The 11,697-nt window shown below is 50.8% G+C and overlaps 1 protein-coding gene across 8 annotated transcripts; it reads right to left on the bottom strand.

The window, feature by feature from the left end:
• Positions 1 to 278: 278 nt before the first annotated feature.
• ZNF76 (zinc finger protein 76) lies at positions 279 to 11,612 on the bottom strand. 8 transcript variants are annotated; one of them, XM_054803932.1, is made up of 15 exons: positions 11,433 to 11,612; positions 9,563 to 9,754; positions 8,169 to 8,249; positions 6,919 to 6,996; positions 6,564 to 6,766; positions 5,662 to 5,739; positions 5,140 to 5,259; positions 4,811 to 4,886; positions 4,334 to 4,459; positions 3,795 to 3,974; positions 3,279 to 3,512; positions 2,732 to 2,868; positions 1,796 to 1,948; positions 1,584 to 1,697; positions 279 to 1,231 (listed from the first exon to the last, which is right to left on the bottom strand). In XM_054803932.1, the coding sequence occupies exons 2-15, from the start codon at positions 9,633 to 9,635 to the stop codon at positions 1,127 to 1,129; spliced, it is 1,758 nt and encodes a 585-aa protein (XP_054659907.1). In that variant the 5' UTR covers positions 9,636 to 9,754; positions 11,433 to 11,612; the 3' UTR covers positions 279 to 1,126. The 8 variants fall into 8 exon arrangements, with proteins under 8 accessions (XP_054659907.1, XP_054659905.1, XP_054659909.1 ...); XM_054803930.1 differs by lacking the exon at positions 11,433 to 11,612 and adding an exon at positions 11,026 to 11,141; XM_054803934.1 differs by lacking the exon at positions 11,433 to 11,612 and adding an exon at positions 11,026 to 11,140 and having other exon boundaries at positions 5,140 to 5,256.
• Between the last annotated feature and the right edge of the window lie 85 nt (positions 11,613 to 11,697).

The raw sequence follows: 11,697 nt of genomic DNA, 5'->3' as shown, positions 1-11,697 counted from the left end.
ACGTTTTCTTGTATCGACACAGTTGCCTAAATCTACGCTTGCAGTTCATGGAAGAGCCAAGGCCTGATCTAAGATTCAGGACACAGCTCTTAGCACCTCTAAGACACAGGCTGAGTTCCAGGCTCCAACTTACCTTGCTCGCACCCCTCCTCAGTGCTGTTTTTGGACAATCACTGCACTTTCACTCAATTCAACAAATCTCCTAAAAGTCCTTAATACACCTGCAAAAATCCACCCATCCGACCACCGGCCCCAGGGACTGAAACAGAGAAGTGTGCTTTTTTATTTTTTTTAAAAAGAAATTTTTTTATTTGTTTTTATTTCAACGCAGTATTTACATCCAAGGCTAGCTCAGCCCCCAACACATGCTGGTTGGCTTCAGTGGAGGAAGTGCTTTGCTCTGCTCCACAGCGCTGAGCCTGCCAAGGAAGCTTGCTCGAGAGCAGAGTGTGATAAAGAAATGGGAGAATTAATGTCAGAGCCAGCCTGGGTGCCTCGCTCCAGCAGCAGGAACTAGTCACCACTCCAGACACCGAACCCAGGACAGCCTGGGTTTGCTTTGATGGGGCTTTATTGCTTCTGTGCATATGCTGCCCACTTGCCCCTTACCTGGAGGGGTGGGCAGGAAAGGAGAGCTGCTGGACTATTCCTAGAGGGAGAGGGCAAGAAGGGCCTCTCCAAAAAAATTTTGCCCTCCTGGAGAGTGCTGAAATCTCTGTGGCTCTACCTCTACTGCAGGAGACTGGCAGGTCTTGGAAATCTTAGCCATGAAGAAATAAATACTAGAAGACACAATCTGCCATCTCCTCCAGACAGAGGAGCCGGTGCCCAAGGCAAGGAGCAGGAAAGTTGCTGCTCAGAGCCCATGAAAACAGCAGAGCCTCCAGGAGAAGGCGGCAGCCAAGCATCTTCGACATCCCTCCTTGGAGAGAAGAGGCCTTCGAACAGGGTCGCTCCGGTAGCCCAACGCTCTCACCACCTGTGCCACATGTCTCAAGCACCTTCCCTTGCTTGTGTACCACACTCCTGTGCGCCAGAGCTGGCATGATTCCTGCAGCTCCTGATGTCCCCATGGAGAACAGGCTGGGGCTGCCTGCTCTCCCTGCCCAGGACGTTCTGCGGACTCTCAGCACCCATTCTCAGACACGGCTGCCTCAAGTGGTACAGGTTCATGCTGGATTGCTGCTGCGGCCATGCTGATGGCTTCTTCCAGGCTCTGCTGCTCTTCTAACTGGTGGAGGAAAGAGAGAGATATATAACACTGTCCTGCCTCCCAAAAGGTGAGCTCAGGAGGTGCAGGCTCACTCAGGGCAGCTCCCAGCAGGACAGAGGTGCGAGGGATTGGCAGTGGGTGACACAGGGAGAAAGCGGCAGGGCAAAGCAGAGAGACACAGCCGTGATGGGGAAAGGCTGTTTACAAAGGAGCATTCTGCAATCCAAGGAGCACATCCCTGCTCTCCTCTATACACAGGGCATCTGGGAATTAGGAAGCAGGCACCCTGGGCAAGAGGAGATGCAGTAAGTGCTGAAGCCAGCAGGTTGTGGGGGGAGTGAAGGGGAAGGTGGAAGGAGCTGTGTGGTACCTGCACTGCGATGTGGGTGCCATTGGCGGTAGCCAGCAATGCCACCTGCTGATGACAGAGGGATGTGATGGCTGATTCTTCAGACATGACTGCCCCAGAAGTGACTACGGTAACCTAGGAAAAACAATTACGTATTAAAAGAAAAAATGCAACTCCCTTCTAGGAGGCCGTTTCTCCACAGGGAAAAGGGAAGGTGCCAGTTTTGCCTGTACCGGCTGCATCTCGGTGCCATCCGTGTTGGCCACAGTCACGGTGTGTGCGTCGCCACCCGCCAGCTCTTCCTCGGGTACGACGAGGGCACCGCTCTGCGTCACCATGCTGATTGCACTGCCCAGGGCCTGCAGGTCTTCCTGCGATAAACTGACCTGGGCAGGATAGAAGCAGATGCTTTCAGCCAGGATGGCTTCTCAGGAAGCCTTACGCAACTCCTGAGTTTAGCAACACAAAGGTCTCAGTAAGGATGAAATATTCCCTCCTCCTCTACATGCAAGACCTAGGGCACAGAGAACTCTAAGGACTGCCCAAGATTATGGACAGAATCGACACAGAGCTCGCAGCCATTGAGTCTTCAGCCCTACTCCATTTTCCCTTCCCTTTTAGCATCTTCTCTCTGGGCTTTGAAGTGACAGCTTGTGCATTGCTGCAGCAGGGAGCATCTCAGACTAAGAGGAAACAAGTGTTACTCATGGCAGCTGTTTCCTTTGCCCCATGCCACAGAAGGGAGTTTTTCCCAGTCAGCACACAGGCAGCTCATGGAGGGAAGTACAAGAAAAGCACTGGCTTATAAAACGATGAAAAAACAATCTTCAAATACAGCCTGTGTCAGCAGAGATTGGGAGCTGCCTCTCGACAGCTGGCTGGGAGGCAAGAGCTGCGACATGCGAGCCTGGGCAAATGCCTGCTAGACCCCGTCCAGCAAGAAGGCAAGTCGGGGAGCACAGGCTGATTCTTTACCCTCCACATCAGGACTGCAGCAGTGAGGTAAGGTTGTAAGGAGGGAGCCCTCATGACAGACAGAGCCCTCAAAGCCCCAGGGTCTGTTTTACACTGGAAAAAAGCCTTAAAGAGAAGACCAAGGCTGAGCAGAGGCAGAATCTTACTCAGATAACTGCTGTCCCCCACATGCTGGAGGCTGTCAGTGTCCATACCTGCTCTGTCCCATCCTGAGAGATAAGTGAGACCTGCGTAGGCATACCATCGTCATCTTCCTCTTCCTCTTCCTCCATCTCTGACAGAAAAGCAATATGCTGGCTCTTCAGGGGGGAGCCTCTGTCAGCAACAGCAGCTGAGTCAGGGAGGGGGAAGAGCAAAAGGGGTGAGAGAAGTGTGAATCAGAGCATGAAAGCGCACGCCTGACCCTGGGACCTGCCTGTTCCCTGAAGGGCCAGCACAGAAGAGCACAAGATCATGATGACAACAGCCCAGTGCTGGCCTGGGAAGAATGGTCTTTACCCCTCCCTGTGCCACAGGATGGGCAGGAGTCCAATCCCAACCTGTGACATACAGTGAGGACCATGGGGAGCCCTTTACTCTCGTCTGTGACACAGATCCAGGGTGATGGGGGATGCAGGAGGCAACAGCAACAGACCTGGGTCTGAGAGGGGAGCGGCCACAGTCTCTTGCTGTTCTCTCTCTCCCCATTGCTACACAGCCTGACCCAAGCCTGCCACGGGTGGTAGCAGAGTGGTTGCTCACCCTCCAGCTGCTGCTGTTCGTAGAGGGCCTGTTCGCTCTCCTCCGTGGCCTCCAGCTCGCCGTGGCTGCTGCGCTTGTGCATGGCCAGCGTGGAGGTCTGGCGGTAGGTCTTGCCACAGCTATTGCAGGTGTAGGGCTTGCAGTGTGTGTGGACCACGTGGTGCTTGTAGAGGCTGGAGTACTCCGTGAAACGCTTTCCACAGCCGGGCACGGTGCACAAGTATGGCTTCTCTCCTAGGGCAGAGGCCACAGAGCAGAGCTTAACCCACTAACCCTCCTCACACTCTGGGAAGAGATTGTCCATCAAGAGGGAATAGCTGGAGACAGACCACTGGAACAATAATCAGCCCAATAAAGCAATTCCTATTTCCTCTAACTCTCTGGCTACCCCCCAGATCTACCCCTGCAATGCCTGGCCTGGGAATGACCATTTGAGTCACACAGATTTCCCCAGTGCCACACGATCCCAACTGACTGGGGAGGAGCTGTCTGCGTTTCACCCTCTCCTCCTCTTACCTGTGTGGATTCTCATGTGGTTCTTGTAATTGGTGGCACTGGTGAAGCCCCTTCCGCAGTTGGGCTCCGGACACATGTACGGCCGCTCGCCTGTGTGCGTTCGGATGTGAACCTTGCGGATGTTGGATGTGGTAAAAGAGCGGCCACAGCCCACAAAGGGGCACTTGAAGGGACGCTCACCTGCATTGGCAGAGGAACGTGGATGAGAGTCCTGCTACAACACAGCTACCTGGAATGCCCTGGACACCTGTATCCTTTCACACCTCTACAGTATTACACCAATGAGACCTCAGATCAGACCCAACTGCTGGCACATTTCCTCTAGCAACACTGGCATCTCTACCCCTGTTGCTCTGCTGTTCGTACCTGAGTCGAGAATCCCTAGTACTACTACTCATCTACTTCTGTCTGAAGACAACTTTGGTTCTGCCTTGCTTCACCCAAGATACAAAAAGGCATATCCTGGACAAAGGCTGAAGCGATCCTTTATCTTGGAGACCCTTTCAATGGGGAGCTCAGTTTTCTCCTGTACTGCTCACCTGTGTGTGTCCGGATGTGTTTCTGTAGATCCCCAGAGGTTTTGAAAGCTTTGCCACACATGTCTTCTGGACACTTGTACGGTTTCTCACCAGTATGTGTTCTCACATGGCTCTTCAGCCCATACCCTGTCCAGGAGAAAAAAAAACCAATTAAATTTTAAAACAAGAAGGAAATAATATGGCAAGCTGGGAACCACCTCTCAGTTCATGCATTTTTGAATGTCTGTCCTGTGTCTGCACAGGTGAAGGGGAAGAAATATCCAAACAGCCTCACAACATCACTGACAACTCAGCTTCTTCCTACAGCTCATTTAATCCGTCCATAATCAAGTCCCGGGCAGTCTCACATGCTACAATTCCTTCTCAGAAGGCTTTAAAAGCTATGCCCATTGTGCTCTGCTGGGAAAAAAAGGCTGATACTCAAGGGTGGTTTGGACTGGACAGGAAAGAAAATTTGCTCTAAAGAAAAACTGTTACCTGTAGCAAATGCTTTCCCGCAGCTTGGGAAGTCACAGGTATACGGCCGATCACCTGTGTGAGCACGTTCATGTACCTGGAAAAGAACGAACAGGTCCCTAAAATGAGGTCCAAGACAAGGAGGAAGGAAAACAGCGTGGAGAAATCTAGCTGGTGGAGAGAATCTGAAGTTCTCTGTTGGATTTCACCTTGGCCAATTAACACATCTGGATCTTTTGGGGAGCCAAGCACATGACTCAGCCTTTTGTACAGCAGCATTCTGATCTGGCACTATAACATGGGGATGCGTCTGGTCTGCACGCTGCATGACTGCATGCTACCTGCTTTACCTTTAGATGGTGGGCGGTGGTATAGAGGCGGCCACAGCCTTTGTACCCACAACGGAAAGCTCTGCTGCCGACCTGCTGCCCCTTCTCATTGCTGTGCACTTCCTCCTCCTGCAAATCCTGCTGAGAGACACATACAAATTAATTCAGCGAGCCACTACAGCAGGCTTTGCAAAGCCCACACAAATCGTTTCCCTCCTTGCCTTACATATGCACTCCTTCGGTTATCCTCACAAAAACATGTTCCTACAAACACAGCTTGTGCACATATGGTAAAACTCAGGTGACAGGGCAGGGGTCTAGGAACCAGGATTTCGCATTCCCACCTCCAAATTCACTGGGTGTTCTCAGACACATAACTCACCTCTTTGTGCTTCACTTAGCTCATTTGTAAAACTTGCAGCTAATATGTTTGTTAATCTTGCAGAGAAGCCACAAAGCTTTTTTAATTACTAGGTGGCAAAGCGCTCTGCATGAAGAGGAGTTTGGCCTAGTTTCAGGAACGCATCACTGAAAAATTCAGACCTGGGAAGGGACCTTGCTGGAATCCTCACTCTTCATATGGCAAGTATCTGTCACTCCTTCCTCTTCCTCATCAGACACCTAGAAGCAAAGAGGCACAGGTACTGTTTATACCTCCCTGTACAGCATGGAGCAGGTGAACAACCCAAGCAGAAAGGCATTCACATCAGCAGTGCCACCCCACTCTTCTCCAGAGAGCTAGGGGTGGCTGGTCCTACCACAGCAGAAAGCTCTCCATTGGCAAATCTGAACGGTGCCCAGCTGAGCACTGTATCAGCACACTCCTGGTAGCCCCTTCTCACACCACACCATGAAGGTGGGAGAAAACGGCAGCACCCAAGATATTCAGATGGAGCACTGCAGTGACAACACATTAGGATCTGAAGCTATTTTGGTTTATCGAGGCCTTTGTCAACAAGGGGAATAGTGGCCATAACTTAGTCACTCCTGACACGTAAAGGGTTTGTCTTGATCTGCTGCCTGAATCATCTGTGGAAGAGAATATCATGCCCAGGTGGCATTACGAGAAACCTAGCAAACAGAAAGAAAACATCCTCAAGGAGGGACATAAAAAACAAGAAAAAAAATCCAAGCTGTATCACAGCAGCTCTCTGCTCTTTCCAAATCTGTGCCTGCAGCAGGTTAAGGGTAAAAGGCCCGGCACTCTGTAGGAACTACAGAGGGTCCAGCGGGAAACTGCCCCGTTGTAGGTCCTTAACTGTCAGCCACCTGTCGGTGGCACTCTCACCCTGTTCAGTTTCTCCTCTCAAAGCTGGCACTGCTGAACAACAAATATACAGAAGTACTAATGAAGGGAGGACACTTAAACCCCAAGCCAAACGTGGACTACTGCACCAGCCCCTCAGTGCTGCTGGCAGACCATGAAAGAAACGTTGTGTCCTCACCTTACTGGCGTACTGCTTTAATGCATTCATGGTCTCGACATCAAAGGTATCATCTTCCTCCTCTCCAGCCAACTCCTCCAGCCCAGTTTCTGCCTGCACTTCCAGGATGGTGCTGCCAGGTGGCATGATGACAGGACGATGTATATAGGCAGTGGAGCCATCCTCCAGCTGGACAGCCTCAAAGGTGCTGGGCTCATAACTTTCTGCAAGAGGAAACCAATAAAATCAAATGTAAAAACTCTGCTGAGTGCAAGGCACTCTTCATCTCCCTGGGCTACCTACAGCCTTCGAAATCTATGAGAGTTTAGCAGCTTCTGCTCCAGCTGCCAAGGGAAGAACAGGGAACACTCTTTACCTTTAACTGTGTTGTGTATGTAGGCCATACTGCCATCTTCCAACACTACTGGCTGAGCATCTTCAAAAGCCACAGATTCTAAAAAAAGAAAAGAAAAAAATCCACACACCTTACTGGAAGACTCCGATGGGATGGAGGAGATACTGCGCCAGTTCCTGAACCCTACAGTATTCATACCCACATAAGAGGACACAGCAGGGCTGCCTGCTTGCACTGAAAGTCAACCACAACTATAGGTTTTGAGACACTATTTGAGCCCTTCCCACATGAATTACGAGGGTTTTAAGGCTTCATGCATAGCTTCATTGCACTTCTTTAGGTGGTTGGCACAATGTAGTATCTCAACAATTCCAAAATGCCAGGTTATGTCCCAGACAAGATGGGTAAAGTGAGCGTGTAAAGGAGCACAAACATCCCATGGCATGGAAGCAGAAGTGAGAATGAAAACCCCTCTCGCTCTGTGTGTGTGTGTGGAGGTGGGGAAGAGGATGAAGGGAGGAAAGGGGCACAGCCAGGCATACAATGTGGGTTTCAAGCGACCTTTTGAGAACAGAAAAGGGAGGTGGCATACAAGGAGCTTGGGAGGGTGAAGAAGGACTGCCCAAAGCAATAGAGCTCTTTCTACCCACCCTTTTATATCTTATCCTGGTGAGGGAGAATCCCTCTGTGCCACTCTAGTGCATGCCACATGAAATTAATTCACATCACCTTTCAGATTAATTAATGTCACCTCATTTCGGAGGTGACATTGGCTGAGGGGTCAGTGACCAAGGTGGCATTGCATCCAGCAGTCCCCACCCTCCCCCCCCAAACACCTATTCCAGAACTAACATTATCTCATAGTTTAGAGGAAATTCCTGTCCAACTCCTCCCATCTGAAACAAACTTTCTTTGGGCTCTGTAGTTGGCAAAAACACAGCACACAGCTTACTGGCCTTGCTTGTAGACTTGTGATCTGTCAGACTGACAGCTGTGAGAGAGCCCACAAGTGAAACAACACTGAAACATTTGCTTACACCACCAGCAAGCTTGCCTTCTTGTCAGGTTGCTAAAAACTTTGCAGGAAACCACATGTTCTATGTCCCTGCTCATTCAGCCTCAAAAACACAGGCAAGAAAAAAACCCACCACACCTATATGGACTTCTTAAAGCTAGAGCTAATAAAGGAGCCTGACTGTTGGAACACAGACAACTGCAGTTACATCTACAAAATCCTTCTAAAAAGAAAGATCTGAATTCATGGTTCTCACCTTTCTGAACTGTCACCTGATGGATGTAAGCTGTGGTCCCATCTTCAAGTTCAATGACTTGCCCTTCAATCAGTCTTTCACCTGAAACAGATAAAAAATTGCCATCAGTGCTGCCTGCAGCGTCTAGTCTGCATGGTGCCATAAGCTGTCCCCTTTTCAGCATCTTCTCAAGGAAATCAGTCCCACAGAAGACAGCAAAACTGTTACTTATAACTGTCATTTATCAAGCTTTCCCCTGAATAGCCACAGAGGCACTTAACTTCCCAGAAACGCTGCAGCCTCCCTTTCCTAGACAGGAGGATACAAGACAAAGAACCTCAGTCATCACTTGTTTACAAGCTGCACTTCACAGCCCTACAAGCCAAGAAGCAGAAAGAATGATGTGTGCTAAGCATTTTGGATCTAAAGTAGAAAGCAATTACACTTGTGCTGGAGAAAAATTCAACTAGGAGCTTTTAACGGCATCAGCAGGGGCCTGAAGATTTATTTTCTTCTACTTTGGTGGAGGATCAACTCTTGGAAAAAAATTACAGGACCTTAAGGGACCTAAAGTGTTGCTACCCTTGATAGGTCGTGAAGACTGGACTCTTAAAATAGTGTAACTCTGAATAACCCTTAATAATGTTTTGGTTATCAAATTATTCGATGCAGAGAGGACATTGCTCTATCCCACTTGAACAGGAGGAATCCAGGTTGCTTTCACCTGGTGCAAAATATTTTTGGTCACAAAACCTAGTGGTTTTCAAGGCAGTCCAACTCCGCATGTGTAATAAACTTGCAGTGAGTTCACACAGAAAATAAAGCAAGAGAGCTATCCCCAGGACACGAAGCCTCGCAGCTCAACCGTCCTGTTGCTGTTCCTTTTTTCGGGAACGGGGTGGTGAAAGAAGCAGCACCTCACAAACACCACAATAAGGGAAAGTGTTGAATTTGGCACTGATACCACTTCAGTTAAAGGGGTGCTGAGCTTGGTGTTGGTTAAGTGAGAAAAGCACTACTGTGAACCAAATTCTATGTGTCTCCGTGAAGTAAAACATCCTGCTTAGCTTCAGGGGAAATTTTGGTTGAATAGAGTCCTGCAGGCCATAGTGTGAACTCCATTTCCCCAGTTACCCCACAGAGAACAGGGCTCACTCTAGTCTACACAGAACCTTTATTTTCTACAGCAACAACTCTCCCACCTCCAAAGCTTTATTTCCAAAACAGAGACATGTTTTATTTCTGCTGCATTCTGTGCAGATCTAACAGATACTTGCTAGCTTCCTGTAAAAAGTGACCATGCAAGATGCATGATATTTCACGTGCCGTGACGGCACTTTTGATAAGTTTGACTTTAATTTCACAGGCTCAATCAAGAGACTTTTAAACTTTGCAGCCCAAAAAGGAACTGTTACCTTTGACAGCCTGCTGAATGTAGGCTGTCGTCCCGTCACTAAGGGTCACTGCTTGCAAGCCCAAGCTCTCCATCCTGCCCCAAAGACTGGTCCTCAGACATGAATTTCACTTTACTCGGCGTGCTCGCAGAGAGCACCGAGACCCAGAGGAAAAGATTTGTGGAACAGCGAGTTGTTGTCTTTGTTGCAAGCCTTAAATAAAAAGAACAATTCAAATTTTATTTTCTCTCAACATATGTATACTCACTTTTGCATGTTAAAAAATGCTTGAATGGCAAACTATTTTGGAGATTATAAAGGATTAAACTGGACAAAAGATGCAGCCTTCCCATACCAATGGCAGGCGGGGCTAACAATCTATTCCACGGACAAATATAAAATAAAGCTTATCGAGCCAGTGAACCGATAGACTCTTTGAAGAGATAATGTAAATGTCACATTCAAACCCCTCCCATCCTCCAAATGATCTGCAGTAAAGGTTTCCGAGTACTTTAAAGTCAGAACCTACAGGTGAGAGTGTCCTGTACTGCAAGAGACAAGGGCAGAACGATGAGCTTTGTCCCTGGAAGCATCTTCATTCTCTCCTCCCTTTCCTGTCTAACTCCTGGCCTTCTGAGGAACAGAATTTTAGGCTATAAGCAGATGATGTTGAAACATTCACCTCCCCCCATGAGAACATTTTACTAAAGAGGCACTCTGCTGATAGATTATCTTTAAAAGCAGCTGCAGTGGATTCTTCATGATAGCCTATTATTTTATCATTTCGATTTCCAGGAACAAGTCTGACTGCTCTGTCACTGCAAGCACCCAGGGATGCAGCCAGGCTTTGTGCCACACTTAGTGCCCTCTAACCTGAGTGCTCCGTACACCCAACAAACAGCTCTGCCCAGCTGCAGCAGACTCTGCCCGCTTTTAGGGCTGACGCCTCCTGAGAGGTATCGCAGCTCCTTTCCCAGCAAAGGCTCTGTCCCAGCAGGGTCGCTGGTGCATCACTGGGGAATCGAGGCCCCTTTGAGCTGCTATGGCTGCGCTGCTGGAGGGGCCGTGACCCCCTGGAAGGGATGGGGCAGGTGCTGCCTGAGGAAAACCAGGTGTAGGCTGTGGCGCGAAGCTACCCAGGGGATGACAGGGGACGTGCCGGGGACAGGGCAAGGCAGGGCCTGGCACCATGGCGAGCCCTGAGGGCAGCGGCGGGGCAGGCCCGGCCCAGGTGCCCTGGGGGTGGCGGGGAGACATGGCGGCGCTCCGCTCGTGTAGTTGGCCAGGGGGGTGGTGGCAGCAGCAGCTCGCCGGGGCCCGGCTGCCCCTCGGCCGCCATCCCTCCCCTCCCCTCAGGCCTCCCCCCCACCACTGACACCGACCTGAGGAAACCCGACAGGGCCGAGTCCGCCGCCTGACCGCCATGCACCGGGGCCCGGCCCCTGCTCATCCCGCCCCGCAATCCGGATAGTGACAGCACTCACCACTGCGTCTCAGCCTCTCTCCTGCGCCCCCTCCAGGTTCCGGGGTTCCGCAACCCCGCCCCCCGGAACTGGGCTGTCAGTGCCGGTTTAAGGCAAGCAAGACGCTGTGTGGTCAATGCACATGCGCGCAGCTCGACGGCGCATGCGCTCTGCCGACAGTGAAGCCGAAAGACTGCCTTCAGGAGCCTTGCCCTGGGGCAGGCCCTTCTTAGCTGGTGGGTGGTGCGGGCCTTCAGTGGATCCCTGCGCAAATAAACTTAATAATGAAGTTTTATAGTACTAAAGTCCAAAAGGGAAACCTGGCCCAGCAGCAAGGCGTTGTGCCCGGGAGCTCCTCACGCAGGGGCTGTGTCCCATCTCCTTCCTGGCGGCTGCTGAGGGGAGACCGGGGCTCCTGACATGCGTACCTTCATCACTGCGCTGCGAAGCGGTGGAAGAACTCCGGGCCTGGTAGTTTGAGACGGGAGGCAAAGAGGCCGCAGTTGTTCGTTTAACAACGAAGGAGATGTGGACGAACTGCCCGCTGAGGGGAGCCGGTGCAGCACCCTCAGTATACTCCGCCGCTCCCAGCATGGCGGCCACACAGTGCCATGCTCCGCCGCTCCCAGCATGGCGGCCACACAGTGCCATGCTCCGCCACTCCCAGCATGGCGCCGCGCGACGGGGCCCAGT

This window comes from Grus americana, chromosome 25 (genome assembly GCF_028858705.1).
Source record: "Grus americana isolate bGruAme1 chromosome 25, bGruAme1.mat, whole genome shotgun sequence".
Taxonomy (NCBI): Eukaryota; Metazoa; Chordata; class Aves; order Gruiformes; family Gruidae; genus Grus; species Grus americana.
This window is presented reverse-complemented; position numbering and strand designations above follow the sequence as displayed.

Coding starts and splice junctions, on each gene's coding strand:
- ZNF76 (XM_054803932.1), bottom strand. CDS start 9,635: ATGGAGAGCTTGGGCTTGCAAGCAGTGACCCTTAGTGACGGGACGACA. Junction 6,997..8,168: donor TCAGGTGACAGTTCAGAAAG/GTGAGAACCATG, acceptor TTCTTTTTTTAG/AATCTGTGGCTTTTGAAGAT. Junction 3,513..3,794: donor CCACATGAGAATCCACACAG/GTAAGAGGAGGA, acceptor CCTCTGCCCTAG/GAGAGAAGCCATACTTGTGC.